The 22,836-nt window shown below is 41.2% G+C and overlaps 1 protein-coding gene across 3 annotated transcripts in view; it reads left to right on the top strand.

Moving 5' to 3' along the window:
• The first annotated feature begins 2,637 nt into the window (after positions 1-2,637).
• ece2a (endothelin converting enzyme 2a) overlaps positions 2,638-22,836 on the top strand; it is a 71,388-nt gene continuing 51,189 nt past the window's right edge. Inside the window, exons 1-4 of one of the 3 annotated variants that reach the window (XM_051397456.1) lie at positions 2,638-2,934; positions 3,038-3,146; positions 4,245-4,273; positions 4,463-4,627. In XM_051397456.1, the coding sequence (XP_051253416.1) occupies positions 4,270-4,273; positions 4,463-4,627 (169 nt within the window). In that variant the 5' untranslated portion in view covers positions 2,638-2,934; positions 3,038-3,146; positions 4,245-4,269. The remainder of the gene's footprint in view (positions 2,935-3,037; positions 3,147-4,244; positions 4,274-4,462; positions 4,628-22,836) is intronic. The other 2 variants (XM_051397476.1, XM_051397466.1) reach the window with 2 other exon arrangements.

The following is a 22,836-nucleotide window of genomic DNA, read 5'->3' as shown; positions in this document are numbered from 1 at the left end:
AGTTCAGCCAGTGTGAAATGGAGGGATATACATTAAGTTGACATAATGGCACTTGATGCACCAAAGGCATAAGAACTTCCCTCTGTGAGCTCTTCACAGAGAAGGAGGTGAGATTAGCCTCTCACAGGAAGGCAGCACAACAGTTTAAGAACCACTTACGTGGGTTTGACCCAAAAAAAGAAAACTCTTGTCGAAGAAGATGAACGGGAACTTACAGCACATAAATCATCTTAATCGTAGGTTCAGCTCTCCTGGTTCAGGATCGCTCTGCTCTCGCTTCCACAACTTTCAGTGATAGATGACACAGGTTTTGTAGTGAGATTGCCAATGTGAGCCAGAAACACTGGCTGCAGGCAATGTTTCAACAACAGATAATGAAACAGGATGGCTACTGATAGGTTATCATTGAATTTCTGACAGCAGTTACTGAACATTACCCAGAAAGTAAAACGTTAAAAATAGTAGTGTGATACTACCATCTGGAGGAGGAAATATAACATCACTGTCCTGCACAGTAAACTTTTAATGTAATTCAACTGTGGGTATATGTATTTGTTTCTTGTATGCACTTGTGTCCAAAAGGCCAGGAATGGAAGAAGTATTTAGAACTTACAAGTACAAGCACCAACACAGTCCTGCACCCTGCATTCAAAACCTACAATACAATACAAAAACTTTACATAAGGTGCTATTTCATACAATATAACATTATAGAAGCACACAAAGAAACATGAAATCCACCCTGTCTTTGCATAAATTGTGCATTTCTGCTCCTAATGTAATTAGCATTATAAGAGGAACAGGGAAAACAAAGATTGTTGCCATCTGTAACATGGCGGGATATCACTGCCCGGGGTGCCTGTGCCTGATGTTTGCTGCCATAATGGTCATCGTGGGAGAGCTATTGACACTGCCATGTAACTTTAAAGTCTTGTGGTGAGGGGCCGCATCTTATAAGTGGATGAAAAATGACAGATAATGATAAAGAATTTCAGTGTTTTACTACAAGAGTGCAACATAAAGAACAATTTGGAGCTAGGTTTAAAACCTCACTCCACTGTTAAAGGTACACATTTGATTAGAATAATGTACTGCTACTCTACACACTTCTGTGGTTCTTTATCTTAGACTCAAATTAGGACAATACACCACTGAGGTTACCAGAAAAGTTTCACGTAGAACTAAACTACTTCAAGTCGCATGATATCTCCTGAGGTTCTGCAGGGAGCCTTTAAAGTCTCAGCTTGGATTTGGACACATCACATTTTTAACTTAGAAGCTGTTTCAAAAAAAGCATTTGTGAAAAGCAACTGACTGAGTTGTACTTTGGAAGAGGTTTACAGTAAGAACAATTTGTAGTTATGAGGCCAAAACCAGCAGAGCCACCACTTTGAGTAACCTTGCACTCACATTCCCTGGTCTTTCCTGCCCTCTACAGTCACAAGTAGGAAATGACACTGAACAACACTAACATCTTAAATAATGTGATCTGTAATTACTAACTTAAAAAGTAACTGCAGTAATTTCAGAATAGTCCATGTCTGTGTAGATGAGCAATATGTATTTCCAGTGGTAAGAGCAGCAGTCCAGAAAAGAAAGAAGTGCTGGCAATACAAAAGAAGGGAAAATAAATGCTTGCTTCACTTCTCCTTTACATTGCGTGCCCTCCAGTCACATCCCTGTGCACATCATGAACAACTAACCCCTCTCTGATTGGAACATGCCCCTATAGCTCACAGAGAGTCCCAGTTCAACGTCATATCATCTTACGTCCTGAGCCAGGAGGACTGTAACCTGCAGGTGCACTGTCCGGGCCGTGATCATGCAGCCGATGCTGCAGTGCCATGGCCCCTGGTGGTCAGGCAGCTGGTGTTACGTCACGGTCTGACTTTGCTGATCATGGTGCTTATCCTAGCAGCTGGGATACTCACTAGCAAAATGCTTCTTAAACTGCTGTAATCAGCCACACTATATTACATAGCAGACAATGTAATATGTTCAGGCTGTATGCAGTTCTATTTTTATTTTTTTTTTTAGCAGTTTTAGCACTTTTTTTTCACGTGCTACAAATCTCCACATCTGATTGTGCAGCTGTTACTGTAGATTGACTGTACATGTGGTTTGAGTTTAACTTGTTACCTATTCAATGTACGCCTATAACTTAAATAAAATAAACATAACACACTGTAGACCTCCTAGTAGTACTTTAAGTTTATAAATATTTGGCTCAAAATAAAATTTTATAGCCTAGAAATTATTATTTCTTAATTTTATTATATTATTTTATTATCAATTATTATATTAATCATTTAAATTGTAAATATCAAACCAAACAAAAACCAAAACAAAGAAAGGGCTCCATGTGAGATCTTTAATTGGATTTGTCCAACAGTCCAAAATCAAAATATGCTTCAGAACTAAAAAACATGCCTAATATAAGGTGGTAAAGGAGTGCACCATACTAACTAAACATTTAAAACAATAAATTAATGTTCCCCCTTATTCTTTGACGTGTATTTGGGTTTTATTTTGGTAAACTAAAAAGAAAATCAGAGAGAACCAGATTTTGTTAGAGCATCTGTCTCACTAAAAGGTCGTTTGGATGCATTAAAGAGTTTGAAAAGGATTTGAAAGCAGCAGCACGTGTAGGCTACGAAAGTGTTAAACAATATTGCTCCGCCTTCTCTTAAACATCCACTGTAGACCGAGAAAGACAACAACAAGGAAACATGTCTTTCTTCAAACTAATACTAAGGACCCTGAGGTTGTAGACAGGTCTTTTTCTGTAGTTTGTTGAGTTGTAGATGGGTCTGCAGTACCCACTCTGTGTTTGGGACACTGCAGCTTTAATGCTGTGAACACGTGGATTTACTCACAGTTACGAACCGGCGTTTTTACTGATAACACAGCCACTGACACTGCCACTAGGAATTGGTGAGTAGCTTATTAAATAATAACGCAAAGTCTATTCTGTGTTTGTAGTCTGAAATCAACTAACTGAACTGTAACTGAACTGTAACTGAATTGGCTGCAACAGCTGGACGGTGTTCATCCCCGCATGCGCATGTGAGGCAGGTTCAAGAGCGCCACACAACCCTAACACAAATCAGCTTATTGTGTGCATATTGTGTTAAAATCCACAACAGGTATGTTTCAATACTTAACGCTTGTGCCAGCTTCCCCTACACTCACCTTAGTACCACGGCATTACGACCATAGATAACGTTATGTTATAAGAACTGTTATATATCTAACGTTATAGGTTAACGGTTAGCTTGTTGTTTGATAGCCACATAGTCAACGTTACAAGGTAAAACTTCCCAGTAACCATCATTACGGAGTCTTAAGGAGACAAAACGATGTCGGCTGGTTGTGTATAACGTTATATTAATATAATAGGGCTGTCGGAAGAAAAGCTAGCAAGCTAACGTTACAGTTGTAAGTTAGTTAGCAATACAGCCTCCGACCGTTAGTGGCAGCACTGAACCAACCCAGTGATGTCACAGTGATGTCACAGTGATGTCAATAAGCGACGAAGAAGAGCCAGAAAAATATTTAATATTTAGGAATTAAAATCACACACGTGGAAAAGTTTGAATTTCTTGTTTTGACCATTGACAGTATGGTTCTGACCTGTCTGAAAATATTCAAAGAAGTCAACTTTATTGTCCCTGAGGAGAAATACAGAGAGAATAGTGACAGCACCATTGACAGTACACACACAGGCTTAAACATGGATACTTAAAAGATAATAAAATACATGAGATAAAGTAAGGTTATGTAAAACAGATGTTCAAACCTGTATCCGTATAAGCTTGTAAAAAACAATATATTATAAATATATTTAGGGGTGCAACAGTGACTTTTTTATTATTGACTAATTTGTAGGCCTGTCTGATTCAGGATTAGTGGGAATGATGAACACTTGGCCATATCGTTATTTCGATAATATTTTGATTAATCGTGCAGCCCTGCTGATTTGCTAACTAATTATTTAGTTGATTTTTTTTAAACCAGCCAACACAATTTCATCATCATTCATTACTTGTTTTATCCGACCTGCAACCTTAAACCTAAAGATATTCAATTCACGATGATATGAAACAGAGAGAACCAGAAAATCATCACATTTGAGAAGCTGTAACTAGGGAATATTTGGCATTAAAAAGTCACTTAAAAGGGTTAATCGATTACCAAAATATTCGATGTGATTAATGTCTGACTGAGTTTTCTACTCCTGATAGGTCACTAGAAGTTACCTTACCTCTGATGGGTTTGTATTACGAACATTTTTCTCTGAATGTCTGAAATGACGGCATAATTAGACCATAATATCAGTGCATGTTATGACAGTTCCTGTATCAGAGCTGGTAAAATTACAGGCACAATGAGTGCACTTAAAACGGTTTTATTCTGAAAAGGATAATATTTTGATGGTTTCTGTCTCATTTACATGTCACAGAGAATATGGACTACGTGCCAGATGACAACTCCAGGTACAAAGATGTTGACTACTGGGATGAAAGATATAAAACAGAGCAGTCTTATGACTGGTTGGGCAACTTCTCCAAATTCCACCACATTCTGGAAAAACACATCAAGAAGGAAGACCCTATTCTCATACTTGGTTAGTGGTTTTAATGTTATTCTGTTTGCATCTGCATTTTGGTTGGGAGCCTCTTCTTTTCATCCCCTCCCCACACAATGCCGTATAAACAAAAAGTCTATCATTCAGTATCATTCTTAACATATTGGCACCATTTGGAGGCGTTTTGGTAAATTAGGGGTCCCTCAGTTTAAGTCCAGTGGGACTCTTGTTGCATGTCAGCCCTCCTCCCCTCCCCTCTCTTCCTGTCATCTCTCTACCTTCTAGTGTCAAAGGCAAAAATGACTTGTCATCATGAGTGTCAGATACCATCATCATGGTTGTCATTGCTGTCATTAGCATCGCTTACTGCCTACTTATCCTCCTAGGAAGACATTTGTAAAGAAGTGTTCTTCTAGTTAATGTGGTTAAGTGGCTGAAGTGCTTATAAAATAACCTCTTTTTACAGATGTGGTACCTGGAAGTGCAGATATCTGCACTGTCTACAGTTAAATTTACTCTTACACTATATGATATTCGATATTCGGCTTTCGGATGAAATTTCAGAATGTACATAAAATGCACTATAACCTTTCCAGGTGATCTTAATTTGACCTTCTACTTAAATGCCCTACTTTCATGATATAATATCACTGTAGCATCAACTTTTTACATTTTCCATAAATTTCACCCGAAAGTGGAATATCCCTAACATTTTGTGAGTAGTTTAAGTTGAGCTGGGTATTGTCTGAAAATATTCACTACTGTTGCCAATACGATACTTGTCTTAACCAATATCAATACAGTTGTTTGTTAGATACCTTGAAAATGTGTTTTTGTACAAAACATATTTTATTTAACAAAAGATGCCAAACCTTTTAAATGTTAAATTGTCTAACACGAGCAGCCTAAAGAAGCTTAAATCAGTCTAAAAATCTGATTAATCAACTTTTGGTACTTGACAGTTTATGGTAGTCTGTGCTAATGACACTTTTTTTAAAAATAGTGGGGTTTAATTCCCATCCCTACTCTTTATTGTTTAGACACTTTAGACTGGATTTTGGTTGCTTTACTGAGGTACATAGAAAAATCCATTATTGTTGAATACAAAACATACTGTATACTGTCTGTGAAGGACACTAAGACTTGAGTTTGCCATTGTTTTTGATAAAAGCAACACTCAATTGCTATAGAAAGTTGCATCCCTGGGTCTTGGAATGAAATGTCTGCAGATGTCCACAAGATGTCACTGTTGCCTTAAAAATATAGCCAGTTCTCTTAGACTCAGCTCTACCTGCAGTACCTGTTTGTAAATGGCCCTGCCGCTCTGTGAACATGCTACAAAATCATTTGAGGCATAGACACTGTGTTTTTGGCTGCTGAACATAGAATGTTGTTACATAGAATTGTATGTGAATTGGAGCTATACAAAATATAAAGCAATGGGCTTATGAGCCAATAGCTAGTGAAGGTATTGTCACTATTAGCACACATTCTTTAGTGGTTCCCTCTTGGTTTAATATTCATTTTAAGTAAAATGTAAAAATGCATCTGTTCATCATTTGTATATAAAATCATTTGTATATAAATTGCTATGTTTCTACTAATGCTGATAGAGAGTGTGCAGCTCTGGACCTGTGCATTGCAGTGATTCTTATTTTGATTGTTTCATCTGTTTAATTCTGATCAAAACAAGCATTTCTCTTCTCCCTGAGGTGAAGCTGTAGTGTTAATGTAGTCACCTTTGATTGGATGCAATAAGAAGCATCTTTGACCATCAAAGACCAATTTTGGAGGTTGTAAAGAAGTAGTTTTAATTTTGTTTGTCATTAGGATTAGTAATAGGCAGAATGCCACTATGCTATAATGCCTTTTGTTGTTACACTGTTATACCTCCACAGAAGCATAGAGGGCTATGGTGGTCTGTTTTTGTGTGTGTGTTTGTGTGTTTGTGTGTTTGTGTGTGTGTGGGGGGGGGTTGTTAAATTTGTGTCAGGGAGTGACAGGGTCTTCTGCTGTGTGTGTGAATGTGTGTGTGTGTGCATGTGTGTGTGTAAAGGGAAGGGGGATTGACAAGGTCCTCAGAAGTTGGGTGTTCTTTGCTCAACAAAAAACCTCTCATTGTTTTGCAGCTCTGTAATTCCTGCAAGACTACAGTGCCAGTATACAGACAACTTTATTATTCCTGGAGATCTTTATATGTTTGGTGGTGGTCGATGGTCCGTTGCCCTGCTGGTAAAAAAATACAAAATAAAAATCAATTTTGAAACACATTTCTAAGTGAGAACAAAGACAGACAGACACAAGTCAGATAGTACGCTGCCTCACTTTTTCAGTGTGCGTCATAGGCACACCTACAGCACAGGCGTGAGTGGGCTCTGGAGTCTGATATATAAAATATCTTCTCTTGCTTTTTTCCTGCATTGCACTGCAGCAGGCACCACCAGGGCAGACCATTTTCTGCACGCTGATTTGAGCCCAAAGGAGAGCCATTATATCGCTTGAGAGCTCTCATCTTGGAGGGCATCTCTCTCTCTCTCTCTCTCTCTCTCTCTCTCTCTCTCTCTCTCTCTCTCTCTCTCTCGTGGAATCACACGTTTCTGTCACCAGCACGTGTCGATGTCTTCTTGAGCAACAAACATGCACGGATAAGGAGCTATATAGAAAGGCCTAACGTAAAGACGCGTGAACCCTCACGTGTTTTCTACAGACATGAAGAGCTTTTAAAAGCACTTTCATATCACCACGCTTGGACAAACACCTGCCATGGTTGCACATATCTCTCGGCTACCCTCACTTGTCAAGTTTGTAAAACCAGGGAGACCATTGGCTCGTATGAAATGACACAATAAATTACCGTCACTGTGGGGGGGCCAGGGCATAACTTGGCAGAGAGAAGGGAGAGGAGGGAAGATGTTAAAGTAAGACTTGAGGCGCCACAGTGCTGCTTATGTGTGTGTGATGAGTGGATAAAGGAAAGAGAGAGGGAAGGGAGGTAAATAACTAATCAGGTTTGGGCCACTCAGCTGTCTCAAATGGAGGTCATTTCCATTAAGATAATCTGTACAGCACAGAGAGAAAGATTCAAAGGAGGGAGGGATGCAGAGATGAGGAGAACTAGAAGGCTTTGCCGCATGCTGATGAGTTTTCTGTCTTGTTTCAGTGTCTGCTCTCTTTTTATCCGTACAGTCTTATACATGCATTTTGCCGACACTCTCTCAGCCTCCGTTTAGTTGTTTTCTTTCCACCTGCTTTTCTAATATCTAGAGAGACTGGCTCCCCCATCACACTATTTGTGCTCCCCACCTTCTTGGTAACCCACTTCTGCCTTTCTTTATTATTCTTTCTTCGTCATGAGCTCCTACTCAGAAGTATCAGTCCTCACGTCTAGACTTTAACCACACACTTGTTTCTGTATGTTGACAGATTTGCGATAATCTGAAACAAAACTAGATAATATAATCATGCTCATTTAGTGTGGTCTTTTTTTTTTAAAATCAGGATTGATTGGCAATGCTACTGAAATCACTGACAAACTTTATAGTGGCAGTAGGATCATAATAGTTTTATTTAAAATATAAGTCTGGTGATAAGCTTTATCCAAAAAAAAGCAACATTTCTTCTTTGTGATATTCTATATTTTTCTTATAGTCAACAAATCCTGTGAAAAGGCTAAATCCAACATTTGATTTGACATACTAGCAATTGTTTGTGTATCTCTCAAGCCTACAGTCAAAAATACACATAATTGGGCCACACAGTTGCTCATGTTTCTTCATTATGATGAACTCAGGCATTGTGGTTTATTTTGAGCCAATCCGACATACCCCATTATGCTGCTGTAGGTACTCACGAGGAGCAGAAAATAGTCCCCAATAGATACACTATTTATGGCTGCTAAAAACAGTGCCCAGCTGAGCCTAGTTTGCTTTTTTGTGTGTAAAAATGAGGGTATATATTTGTGACCTGTATTTAAAGATTAACGTCTACAGTATTAGTAGTAATGGCTTGGGCCTGATTAGACAGGTTAAGAAAACCAGAAATTATTGAGAGACAGACAACTACATTGGTGATTTTGCTTTTCATAAGATTTGTTGACCGTAACACAAATATCTCCAGCCATCTCCATTTAAGAAATACTTTAAGAAGTGATACCAAGAAAGGGATGTTTTGTAAAAAAAAAAAAAAGTCTCTGAAAAGTGGTAAATGTGGACCTAAATATGTTGACCGTAAATGGACTGCTCTTATATATCCCTTTTCTACCTTGACGACCAAAGCGCTTTACAGTTGCCCTCTCATTCACCAATCATACACCGATGGCGTTGGAGCAAAGCGCTGGCCTGCCCTTCAGGAGCAACTTGGGGTTGAGTGTTTTGCCCAAGGACACTTTGACATGTGGACATGAGGAGCCAGGGATCGAATGGCCAACCCTGTGATCAGTGGATGACACGCTCTGCCTCCTGAGCCTCCTGGATGGATTCTCAAAAGTAGATACAGTATCGATCCTCTCTAGACTAGGTGGTAAAATCATTCATAATAGCATATCCTGTTTAGAAGCCGCACTGCCCACTCAGACACCCACTGCAACCACAATGACATTAGATCTGTTTCTGCTTTAAAATGATGCAGAAAGTTGCACTAACATTTCTTGGAATAATGATACGTAGAACCAGTAAAAATGCACTTTGACTTTGGCAAGTTAACGTCAATATTGAAGTGTAATGGCTTATGAATATGCCTACAGTTTTAAAACAAAAATACCACTGGCACAGTCATGTTTGTAAATAGAACATAAACTCCAGCCTTGATAATAATGGAATACTATTTTTAAAGCACAGTTTGTTTCATACAGCCTCATAATGTGACATAACTATGCTCATTACTGGCTGGGCCTGCTGCATGGTAAGCTGAAGGCCTGGGGAGGTCTGTGTCACAGCATTGCGTTAAGCAGTCCCTGACCCTCCACCTGACCTGTGTGTGTGTGTGTGTGTGTGTGTGTGTGTGTGTGTGTGGTGTGTGTGGTGTGTGTGTGTGTGTGGTGTGTGTGGTGTGTGTGTGTGTGTTAGCAACATTACCGAGCATTAGCAATGATCAACTTGCACACGGCCCCGCCTGCCACACAGCCACAGCTCCTTCTTTTATGGCTCGCCCTGGGCTGCTGCCAGTGATGTAATGACCCCACATCCCCCAGTGGTCAGTGCTCATGCCTTGTTCCCCAAGGCGATGGATGATGATGATGATGTAATGGCTCTGTTCTCCGGCAGTGAGTGGGACTTGAGATGTGTGTCAGGTTGTACCCTGGGAGTATCTATCTGCCTTCCATGTTCTCTACATGTTAACATCAGGGCACCTGGTATAGAGGGCATGACGCAGATGCTCCAGTCAGACCAAGAACACCTGCCTTTCACGGACCGCAGGACGAAAAGTGTGTGTAGGTGTTTTAGCACCAGTGCTTACACTCCTGCATTAGAATAATTATGATCTGAAGCGCTTGTTAACATACAATAGATTATTCAGTAATTCAGTAATACTTAGAATCACTGAAGCCTGTGCTGTGAAGCTGTTGATTAGGTAGCCCTTTTACACGTGTGTGCACAAGTATGTGTTTATATTTTGTTCTGCACATTAGAGCTGAAACTATTAGTTCGATTAGTCAATTGAAGGCCCAGTGTGTAACATTTAGGAAGATCTATTGGCAGAAATGGAATATAATATTCATAGTTATGTTTTCAACAGTGTGTAAGATTGGTTAATAATGAAAATAGATTTTAGTGCAGCGCACTGTGCATGTAATAGACTTGGTGTATGTTTTTTTCTGCCTTAAATGTGCTAAAATCTGTGTTCCTCTCTCTTTTTAGTTTACCTTCCGATGTCACTTTCTGGGTCCCTCTTGCTCCTGAGGGTGATGTAAGCGGTGTTTATTGGCAAAGGAATAGTGAAAGACCGTGTGTGACTGTTCAGTCAGCTGTTGTGTAACTATGTATAGCCCAGTGCCTTGACTACAATGACATTATACCTTTTTATAAAGAACACTACTGCATGCTAGCAACAATGTAAAGTCTTCCTCCGTCTCCCCTCCTGAAGCTGTGCCACGCACCTTGCTCATTCATTCCTCACGCCCTGTCCCCTTCTCTCCCCCTCTATTACATCCTCCTGTCACCTCCTGACCCCCCCCCCTTTCCTCCTCGTTGTCTCACCTCTCTTGTTCCTTGTCGACCATTGCCCCACGCATGCCTCCCCTTTGCCTAATTGTCAGCATTTGGTATCAAAGATATCCACCTTTGTGCCCGCAGCCAGTCCGGCTATATATAGCTGGAGCAGAGGTGTTTACAACAGTGTTTCGAGAGCTGTGGGAGCGGTACTTTTCTCAAAAGAGTCTCTCAACTAACTGTTGGTGGGCTATTATGTAAATCTACGGCTCATTCAGAAATTGGCTTTGCACATTTCTAGGGTAGCTGTCAGTCTCTGCTGCTCTTTGAATTCTGTTGTGTTTTATATCAATACTTATACCAATGTGGTAGGTTCTATATGACAGACAGTTTTATGTTTCGGTGTGTAACTGTGTGCGCTGAGAAGAAGCCAGACACAGTGTGAGTGTACTGTTTGTTTGTAAGCCTTTGCAGAACTTGTCGGACTGGAGGAACATACGGGCCGAGCCGGAGGATTTAATTTCAGTGTTAACAGGAAGATCTTAGGTGACAGTCCTCTCACATCCCTTTTTTCCGCAGTGTTAGAAATTCACACATGTGAACACACACACGCGCACACAAACACACGCAAGCACACACACACACACACACACACACACACACACACACACACACACACACACACACACACACACACACACACACACAGAGTGACACAAAATGCTGATGGGATGGAAAGTCACTGGCAACACAGAGTGTGAGGGGGGAGAGTGAGAGAGATTTGAAGTCAGGAGTTATGTCTTAGCAGCTGTCAGAAGATCCAGCTGATATCAGATATTCTGTTGCTCATGGGAAGTTCAGTTTCCACATGTTTCCATGTAACCATTACCTCCCTTTTTTTTCCTGCTGGTATCTCTCTGCCTTTTTATTTTCTTTCCTTCAACGCCTATCCTCCTTCATAACCACACCCATTTCATCTTTTTCACACATCCCCCCGTTATTTTTTCTCCTCTCGTCTCTTCCTTCCCTGATGTCTTTTGTTCTCTGCACAGACAAGTACATGCATGCATACACCTCCTCCCCACACTTGGAATAACAACAGGAGCGAGGCTGTGAGGAACCGGCAGCTTTGAGAAGATTAATAGAACCAAGAGACAGGCCTCGGCCAGTTCACGCTCGCCCTTTCCTTTTATTGATTGCAACCCTTCCATCCCGTGGTGGCTGGAGGTGGAGCACGTCTTATCAGATAGGCTTGTATCAGCTCTGTCCCCCTCTGTCGCTGGCCTAGTTTGTACTGGCAGTTGCCATCCAACTTATTCACAGTGGTGTTCATGGAATATATTGGTTTTATTTGTTTTAACAGGCCTAATTCTGAAGTGACTGAATGGTCTCAGACGCTCTGACAGTCTCTAATAAGTTTATATGTTAACCAGACTGATATCATGGTCTTGCATTGATGATACAGAAGGATTTTCATGTCTTGTTTGATAATAATGTGGTAGTCATATTGTGTTTTATTGTCTTTTGGTTTAAAGAGTTTGTCAGGAACAAGGTAATGCAATGATAAATTGAGCTGCTCAACAAACAAAGGCTGTAGAGGTTGTTTAGTCTGCAGTGTCCTCTGGCCTCAACCAACCAGAGAGAAATTCCACACACACACACACACACACACACACACACACTCACACACTCACACACTCACACAAATACACACATATACTACCAATGCACACAAAAGTCTTGTCTTTACCTTGACCCGCTGAAACTTCTGCTGCAGATACAAATCTGCAGCTATGTGAATAGGGGGGGGCTTTGAATGAATGACTGGCTGTAGGCAACAATGCGTGAATGAATGAATGAAGGAAAGACAGAGGAGGTGGAAGAGAGTGTACTTTGAGGCAGATGCATTCTTACCCCCCCCCCCCATCATCTCTCTGTGTTGCTCTCTCTCTCCTCCCTACCCTCCCACTCTTCTCAGCATCCGGATTGGCTGCTTTCAGTTTTCAGGGAGCCCTCACCATGCAGCAGTCAGTAAGTCAGTAGGGGCAACCCTCCCACCCCCCCGCGCCCCCCCCTACTCCTCCCTACTTTTTGCCGCTGTAAGGAGTGGTGCTGTTTATGAATGAGCCTTAGAGCCGCAGAAAGTGAATGAAAAATAAGAGAGGGAGCGAGCAGATAAGGGGTGCAGGCTGAATGAAATGCAGCGGGGAAGCAGGGAAGAAAAATGGAGCAGGGATGCTGAATGAAAATCACAAGGGTGGGATGGGGTGGAGCAGGGGAGGTGGTGGTGGTGGTGGTGGGCAATAAAAATGTGTGTGTGGTAGTCCACCCTCATAGGTATGCAGATCAGGGAGGATGTTGGGAAGGAGGATGCCTGGACCGGTGGCTGCTTTGCCTATGAGCCAATGGGAATCTCCACTACCTGAGTAAAACACACACACACACACACAGCTTTCTCTGCAAGCTGGTGCTTCGTGCTTTGAATAATAACGGGGTTACCCGGGCAACCAAGCTAGGATGATCGATGGGCTTGGCCCTGATAAACAGAGCACAGAGGGGGTGCGGGGGTGTGTGTGTGTCTGTGTGTCACAGGGTTTCTGATGTTGCAGTGGGAGTTTCTTTGTTCTGAGACAATTAGAAGATATCTTATTATCAAATCTTTTCTGACCTGTGATTATATGTGTGTGTGTGGGTACATAGACTGCACACAGAGACACAGGCTCACAGGATGCATGCGTGTGTGTTTTTGTTAGCAGCACTCAAGGTGTGTTGGCTTTTGTGTGTGGACGTTTTTTCTTTTTTTTTTTTTTTTTTCGTGAATGACTCTGTTCTCAATGACACTGAATGCCCTTGGTGAGAGGGCTTGTGCAGGCGGGCTGTGGGGGTGACCACACACACTACACACACACTCTCATGACTCATTCACTTACGGTAATAATATGGCCAGTGGAAGGGGAGAGGCTACGTGGCTGTTACTCACCCCCACACACAAATGCAAATTACACAGCTAGCCAATGAGTCCGACTGGCTACTTGATTTGATTAAATGCATGCTGTGTACAAGTATGTTTTTATAAGTGCTGCTGTTGTGAGCATGTTGGAAAACATAAAAAATGGTTCGGATGAGGGTAGAGAACAAAGATCTGAGCATGGTGGTGAAGGTCGTAAAGCGAGAAAGTGACACACTCTGAGGAGTAGGGAAAGATTACTTTTCAAATTTCAGCAGCAACATCATCTCTTTCCGGAAACAAAGTCCCCAATAAGATGGATTATCCACCAAACACACTGTCAGGAGTTTTTATAGGCACTATTTAGTTGGTGGAAAGTAATTCCAATGAAAACTGTTCACCACAAGGATTATCCAGAGTAATGGAGATACTGATAATGGAAAGATAGTTTGCTCTTGAGTATTTGAAACGTAATTTTCAACACTTAACTCCTTTTACCTCCATTGTATTGGGTTGGTAGTAGAAATGTCAAAGATGGATGTCTTCATGGCTACGCACCAATAGGTGGTGAAAATATGTGTTTTTAGAATTTTGGTGACCTCAACCTTTTTTAAGTGGTGTCAGTTTGACACTTTTTAAGCCCCAGTACATGGTACAGTGCATCCTTTCTGCCCGACCAGGGTCCATACACAACGGTTCGCATTTCAATTGCAGCCCAGCTCAAGTGTCTGCAGGTGTGTGTGTGTGTGTGTGTGTGTGTGTGTGTGTCTGTGTGTGTGTGTGTCTGTGTGTGTGTGTGTGTCTGTGTGTGTGTGTGTGTGTGTGTGTGTCCACTTTCTCACGTCAGCAGCCAAACCTAATAAACTCATAAAACTGCCACATTAAATCACATTACATTGCATCTTTACAATAATTGTGTATTAATTATCTTAATGGAGGCTTTCATGAAAGGAAATAGTCTCTTGGAAATTCGTTGGTTTTATGTTACAAGCACAATGTTCAAACAGATCTATTTGTCTGTTGAGGCTGGGGAATATATTGGTGATTGGCATTCACACAGCCTTCCCTGTCTGCACTGCACACTTCTGCATCACATTACCCATTATCCCCTCTCTCCCCTCTCTCTCACCTCTTCTCTTCCCTTCCTTCCAGTCCCCTCTCTGCTCCCCCTCCCCTGGCAGAGAGGAGGAGGAGGAGGAGGAGGAGGAGGAGGAGGAGGAAGGAAGAGTAGCTGCTGAGAGGTGCATCTGCAGCCAAAGTCGCCTCTCAAGAGCTGAAGTGTCATCCTGGAGCTTGCTGTGCATTTCTCACAAAGACATTATGTTGACCTCAAAGGAGGGTCATCTGAGTGTATTCAGAGTCGTACTGCTCTTTTGTCATGAATACCAAGAGACAAGCTCCCCTCGCTGTGACAATTGCTGTATGTCGCAGCACAAAAAGTCACTTCTCTGTGACCTTGTACACTAAAATCTGTGATTCCAGCGACAGGCTGTGTCCTAAAAAATCAACATATAAGACATTGAAATGACCGCTTAGACTGCGTAAAAGCCAATGCGGCTTTGAGAGAATTATTTCATTGTGCTCATAGAGGGCTTAACAAATAACAAACTGAACAATACAGATGCAGTGACCTTGAGGCACACATGGCCTTGTTATTAAGGCAAGACTGACGTAGCATTAAATGCATGTATCCAATTGCTCAGCCATATTTAAATATGGTCATGGATGCACATGCATATAACAGAGCAAAGCTCATAGTCACATGTGAATATTCTGTTTCCAACAACTCTTAAAGGTCCAGTATGTAACCTTTTGGATCTATTGGCAGAAGTTGAATAAAATATTCATACGTAGTTATGTTTCATTAGTGTATAATGAAAAGAACTGTTGTGTTTTCGTTACCTTAGAATGAGCTATTTTAATCTCACAGAAGTAGTCTTTCACAGAGGCTGCCATATTTCTACAGTAGCTCAGAAAGGGCCTTTTGCATTTTTTGGGAGATCCATTGCCACCGTAGTTTCTCCAAAATGCTCTGAAGACTGAATTGTATTCACATAGTTGCAGTCTGCAACTTCGCTGCTAGATGCCACAAAATCTTACGCACTGTTCCTTTTAAGTGTGTACTCCAGACAAGGTACCAAACTGCCACTGCAGTGTCAGCATCATTTACTATGTTGAATTTAGCTGGACCGTTTGGAAGCTGGAGTGATCAAGCATGCTCACACATATGCTTATTGACTTTACATTTGTAGCGTTTTAGAGTTGCTTATCAGAGAGAAAGAGCTACGTAGGCACTGTGCTCAATGGTCTCAATGGCGTCATTGACCTATCATCACGTAGCTCTGAGCAGGGAAACCCCCGTCAGTTAGGTAAGGGTAAGTGTGTGCGTCATTGATGTCCCCTGCATTTAGCTCTCTGCAGTGACGCACTGTTGCTGCAACCCTGCTGTGGTAATGTAGAGTTATACACTTCAGTCACCTGTGAATAGGTCCGGGGCTGTGTATGGTTTGGGATCTGTGAGTGGATCTTTAATAGAGTGAGGATATACAGCAGCAGGCTCAGTGTTTTTTTTTTTTATGCTTTCAATACGCTGTTAGACACATTACACTGTCCTTATCCCATTCTACGTACACATATTCAAGGATTCAAGGTTATTTTATTATAGTTTATAACACAGGGTTGTATAAGAGATTTTGATATAGTTCCTTTTATGCTACCTGTAAAAAAAAAAAAAGTGTGTATGTCATGGCAGGAAATCCACAAAAGTTTGTTAATAACATCCAACTAGGGCTGTGCTCCCTTGCTCACTGACATGTCTTACAAAAACTCTAATATGGGATGTTGCCATCATTAACGTTATTAAGTACATCTGTGATTTTCCCATTGTTAAAATGTCCGTGGGAGCAAGGTATCCATCAAACAGCACTCTGAGAAATCAAGTGAAATGAGTATACATATAACATTTACAACATTTTTGAGTTGTCTGAATTTTGATGTCCTCCCAGCGTGAAGCCCACTATATAGTCAACCCCCCACCCCCCAGAATTTGTATGTAGTATGTTTGGTAGTCCTAACTACCATATTCATTGTCTTTCCTTCTACCTTGTCAGCCTGTTATCTTTCACCAGAACCTTGCATTGCCATATCTTCCACATATGTCTCCAAATCCCCTCGTCATCCTCCCCTGTAAGACCATTACTGCGGCTAAGTCGTTAAATACACCGATTTTGTGTGTGTGTGTGTGTGTGTGTGTGTGTGTGTGTGTGTGTGTGTGTGTGTGTGTGTGTGTGTGTGTGTGTGTGTGTGTGTGTGTGTGTGTGTGTGTGTGTGTGTGTGTGTGTGTGTGTGTGTGTCCGGATTGGATTTTTAGGAGAGCGCCGGCTTTATGCGAGGCGGTCCCCAGCACTCTTACATAATACTGCTTGTAATGCTGCAGGCACAGACTAACGACCTGCAACTCCACCTCTGCATCTTCATGTCTGTCTGTCTCTCCCAGCCTGTGTCTGTGGTTCTGTCCATCGGTTTGTCGCTCTACCTCCTAGTTATGTGCTTAAATATCCATCAATGTATTTAAACTAACTGGTAACATTTTGGTCTGTCTCTCTTTGTGCCTTCTTAACTGACAGATTTTCTCCCTGAGTCTCTATTTGTCTGTTGCTAATTCTCTCTCTGTCTCATCACTCTGTTTGTAGGCCCAGCTCAGTGCCAGTCTTCAGTCTTTGCTTTATTTTCTGGTTGTCTGTACATCTCATCTCCTCCTATATTTCTCGCTTCTGATATAACATGCATAACAGAGTTAGTTTGGCTCAGTCGAGATATTGTTATGTAACTCTCCCTTTGCCTTCGCACTCTTCCTTTTCTGAATACGCATACATACACAAGAGCTGATTGTCGGATTTTGAGATATACTGTCTATGGTTCCTATTTCTCTGATGTTTGTGTGAATTGACAGCAGATATTTACTGGCTAATATTTTGTGGTCTTCACAGCTCTTGTTGTGTTTTGCAATGACTCTTCAGTTGGTTGTTTACTGAATAATTGTAGTGTTGCTGTGGAGAGTTGCAACAAATTCTCACCATCAATAGCAGGGTTTTCTTGATTGAGACTCATTTGGTTCCTGAATTTGTTGTTCCTCTGAGGCTTTTCCACTGTGTTACTCTTTTGTTTCTCTCTAACACATTAGATCTGTTTTCATCTCTGCCACCTTTGTCTGCCCATCACATGGTGTACCAGGTAACACGCTATTGTCAGTTGTTGATGAAACTCAGTTAGATGACTTCGAACAAGTCTCGCTTCTTATTCAGATACTGCAGGTTCTGACTGCAATAAAGCTGCAGTACATAACATTTCTATAGTAACTTTCTGCTGAAACTCACTATATCCTGACAGTAGTACACGAGACAGATACACTGTGAAAAAATCAGGTTCCTCTGGCTCCTCTTAGTGCTCTTAATTGTGACTGAGTGTTACTCTAAAAGCATTGGTATTTGACAGCCTGGGAATGAGACTCAACAATCAACTATCCTTCTACAGGTGAGCTATAGGGCGTCCCGAGAAACCAATTTCTTTTTTAAATTATCTGTCTCATGTGCTACTGTCAGAATATATTTAAAGTTTCTACAAATACGACAAAAAGTTATTTTATTAAAACGTTACCAACTGCAGCTTCAAGGTAGGAATCAGATTCTATTTTGATTTGAGTTATCTTGCAGCCCTTAGTCTAATAAGTGAGCATATGAATATATTTAATTTCACCATGAGTTGTTGTTGTAGACCAGACTTGTTTGTGATTACATTTGTTAACAAAGGAGGTAATTGGAAGTAACATTTAGTGTTAGTGATTGAATTGATTCATTTTTTTACCCGATATTAACGAACAAATTTCCATCGAAATGAACCACTTAATGACTTTACATGACGCATAAAATGCACCGACAGGACTCTTGTTATTAGTTAAATAAAATGCTCCATGTAAATGCAACTATGCACTGACCTGTGACCCAATGCCGTGCTGGATAACAATTCATGAACAAGTAGAAATGAAACTAATATAGATCTGTCTGACGCTTCTCTCTTGAGGACAGTTGCTCTCAGTGCCTCTTCTCTGCATTGTCTGTATATATTACTGTGGGCATTGGTGCTTGGACGAACTCACCAGAAAGCAAATGAGGGTGTTCAGTGAGACAAGTTAAAGAGTACAGGGAGGGCGAAATGGTGTGTGTGTGTGTGTGTGTGTGTGTGTGTGTGTGTGTGTGTGTGTGTGTGTGTGTGTGTGTGTGTGTGTGTGTGTGTGTGTGTGTGTGTGTGTGTGTGTGTGTGTGTGTGTGTGTGTGTGTGTGTGTGTGTGTGTGTGTGTGTGTGTGTGTGTGTGAGATTGAACTGATAAATGGTGGAAACCACTCAGTGCGGACTCTGGCTCGCTGAAAGCCACCTGTCCCCTCAGTTCCATCACTGCACATCACTGACTTTAACTGGCCTGAACCTCCTCTGCTCTCTGTGCTGCTGGGCTTTCAGTGTGTTATTATCGTACCATTATTTTAAACAAAAAACAAACAATATTGTCTTTTTTAAAATATGACTTTGATATTTGTTTTATAATATCACAATATTTGTCAACAATATCACGCAGTGCTGATTATGATTGTGATATTTGAGCTGAAATGAATAGTCCATTAATAGATTAATAAATTCACAGAGATTAATCTGCAGTGTTTTTGATCATTAAATGGTCTTTAAAGTATATTTTCTAGCTACAATAAAAAAACTCACTGGTTCACTTGGTTAAATGTGAATATTTGTTGGTTTTCTTTGTCTGTTCTTCTTTGTATGATTGTACAAGCTCAACTTTGGGCTAGGAAATCATTAGTCCCACGTCTATGTGATGTAAAATTACATATAGGTTTTTTTTTATGGCTCACCTCTATATAGAGATATCAGAAAGTGACAGACAATACATAAACAAAAGTTAACTGGAGCAGGAAGTATTGACTTTTTCTTGTTGGAGTGGAACATAATAATTGAAGGGGTCAGGGAATTATGCCCACAGGCTCCACTGCTTGTCATGATCAAATTGCATTGAACTTCTCCTCCTCTTTTATGTTGCATTTATTGTGTGTTGTTCCTGCATTTCAGCTGTCTCACACGTATTAACTGTTAATAGCAGCGAGAAGAATTTCGGCACATCATTACTGCTTGGCTCTACTGACAATCCTTTAAAGTTACATGCTTTACTGTGGCTGGGTTTAAGCAGGATAGTGCCAAAGGATAATGATGCAGTGATGAGTGCAAAAGGTATTTTGAGGAGGAGTCTCACGTTTGGATGGAGGATTATGTTGTCCAGTGGTGCTAGGATTAACTAGCGCCATTAGAGCATAACAAACAACTGTGCGTATGCATGGCCTATATTAGCCTGTGCAGGGAATCAGAGAGCAGATGGTCTGCCATGCTCTGTTCACTTAACCTGAGAACAGGGGCCTTGCATACCCCCTGCCATTGCTAAACAAACACAAACACACAACACAAGAAAGAGAAAAGAAAGGAAGAGCGTAGGATAGTTTTGGTTAGTCAACTGAGACGGATAGCAAGAACAGACCCATGAGGTTTGAGTCCAGTGTTCTGTTAAATGCAACACACTTAATCAAGACAATTCCTGCCATCCCTAAAGTATTAAATCATATTGGAGTCTGTCAGAGTACCGAGACACAAACCCAAACCACCATCGCAGAGTCAGTTCCTCTGCCTGTTGCCATGGCTACCTGCTCCCTAATACACTATTTATTTTAAAACACATTGTTATGCATTAATTTTACTGTTGGGCTGTAATAAGACACTCTTGTTTCTGTGCATGAGCTTAATGAGTGGGAGAGCCACCGTGGACCACAGCCATGTCATATGTCGTATGTTGTTGGTGTGTTGTATTGATGCCACTGGGAGTTGGCATTGGCATTCAATTGACCATTCATAAAGCCTTGCCCGCCTTAGTTACTGTTGCTATGACTATCAAGCTTTCCCTTGTGGCATGGCACATATGCGGTTCACAATGGTTATGGTGACAGGTTTACCACTCGAAATCTGTGGTAATTTCTGAAACAACAGTGGGTCCTAAATTTCATACAGGCGTCTACAAAAACAGGCTTATAGCCAGCAATCTTCAATTTTGCCAGCTGAACAGTTGCTGGCAGATTTTACCCACAGTAGCTGCTTTCAAGTACAATCAGTTATTTCATTCTAAATAGCCCCAATTTGGCTGCTTAGCTTACATGTATGTTTGTATTTTCATTAAGATGGACATGCTAAGTTTTCTAGCTTATGTTAGAGATGTAGCTGCTAGCATGTAAACACACAGTTTAATCCACTCCTTACACTTTTCCTCTCCTGTTTTTCTTTTTGGAAAGGAAAAAAGACCTGACTTGCCAGACTCTCTATGTACACTTTATTACTCTTCCAGTCCCACCATACCACTTGGTGGTAGAAATATATCAGCTGGACAGGCCTGTCTTCCCTAGGTATGGTTGATAAGCTGTGATTGGACAATCACTGGTTAGGGGAAAGGGTTTAGTGAACGGTCAATGTACCTGTTATTGTGTTCATGAAAAAAATAGCAAAAAGAAAGGAAGGAAAGAAGAAAGATTAGGAAAAAAGGGAGAGTTGAGCTACAGATTTTCACAAATCCCACTGTTGGGAGTCTTTCCAGACCTCGTGTTCCCATGCAGATTAAATCCAGCACACACGCATACACAAGCAGAATACACATATTTAAACTATGTCATCCATCGCACGTAAACCCAAAGAGTGCTGTGTATTACGATGCATGCTGTCACACACTTTCGGTTGGTTGTGTCCATACTTGTGTCCCAGCCGGTTTCTCACAGTCCCCGTAACAAGACATAGCTTTTAGTTTAAAGAGACCAAGTCCCATTTGCCTGCTGTGCTGTGCATTATGTTTGGATGATGAATGCGGTTCCTGTCATAGCATGCTGCTTATGAAGCTGAGTGAAGGCCGATGAGTCTCTCCGGGTTTTATACTGTACAGCTACTTTATAAAACATTGACACATCCATCACATCATCTCTTTTCTAAAAAAAAAAAAGAAAAAAAAGAAAATCCCTTATTTTTCTCTTTATTCCTTGCCCTCCTATATATTTTATCTCCCATCTACTCCTCTGTTTTCTTTTGGTTGTATGTCTCCCAATCCTGCTTACTATTCATACTCGACTCTTTCCTTCACTCTCTGCTGTTGCCTCCTTTTTATTTTAAGAGGCTCCTCACGACTCATGGCAACTGCTCTCATGCATCACATCTCTGTCTCTTTCTTCCTCCTGTACATGCTCTGTGTTCTGGTCTGTTTCTGTGCCTGTCTACATGTATCTGTCTTTCTGTCTCTACCTTTTGCACACAGTCTTTTTGCTCTTTATTCCTGGCAACCTCCTCTCCTCTGGAGCCTTGCTCAGGTTACATAATATACATTGGAGAGAGGTGTAGGGGGGAATGGTGGAAGGGAAGGAAGAGGGGATGAAGGAGGGGAAGAAGATACCCTGCTGCTCTGAGAAGCATGGTGTTCTCATCTGTCTGAGCAAATGATGGGTCTTTATGTTTTGACCACAGCTGATCCGTTGTTTGGGTTTTGTGGTTTGTGCGCTGCATTAACTTACGTTTTGTTGGATTTTCTTACTTTGGTGTTCAAATGATTCTCTCCCCTGACTCATAAGGCATTTTCTTTTAAAGCATGTAGCCTTTGCTGCCTGTCTAGCTCATTTTCAACTTCAGGAGCTGACATCTGGTCGGCCTGTCCTCTCCTCCCTCCTTTTCCCTCCTCCCTCTCTCATCCCCTCATCATCTCATCTCTATCATGATTACACTTTGCCTCGCTGACCTGCGATGATGTAACTACTTTTTGGCAGCAGACTTTACCCTCGCCAAGCATTATATTCTCCCATCTTTTTGAGAACTGCCCCCTCTCGGTCTCTGCTTCCCACTCTTCCCATTTGGGCAATTTTTTTTTAAGGTCTTAATCTTGTTCCTAATGCATTTCCCTGGAATAGCTAAATGGGGGTGATGGGTGGAGTGAATGAGATTGATGATTTGGTGCTTCAGCTGTATGACTATAAGGACTTAAAAAAGAGAGAAGGGGAGCTCTGTAGGACGTGGATGTTGCT

Source organism: Dicentrarchus labrax, unplaced genomic scaffold (assembly GCF_905237075.1).
Source record: "Dicentrarchus labrax unplaced genomic scaffold, dlabrax2021, whole genome shotgun sequence".
In the NCBI taxonomy this organism is placed as follows: Eukaryota; Metazoa; Chordata; class Actinopteri; family Moronidae; genus Dicentrarchus; species Dicentrarchus labrax.
This window is presented reverse-complemented; position numbering and strand designations above follow the sequence as displayed.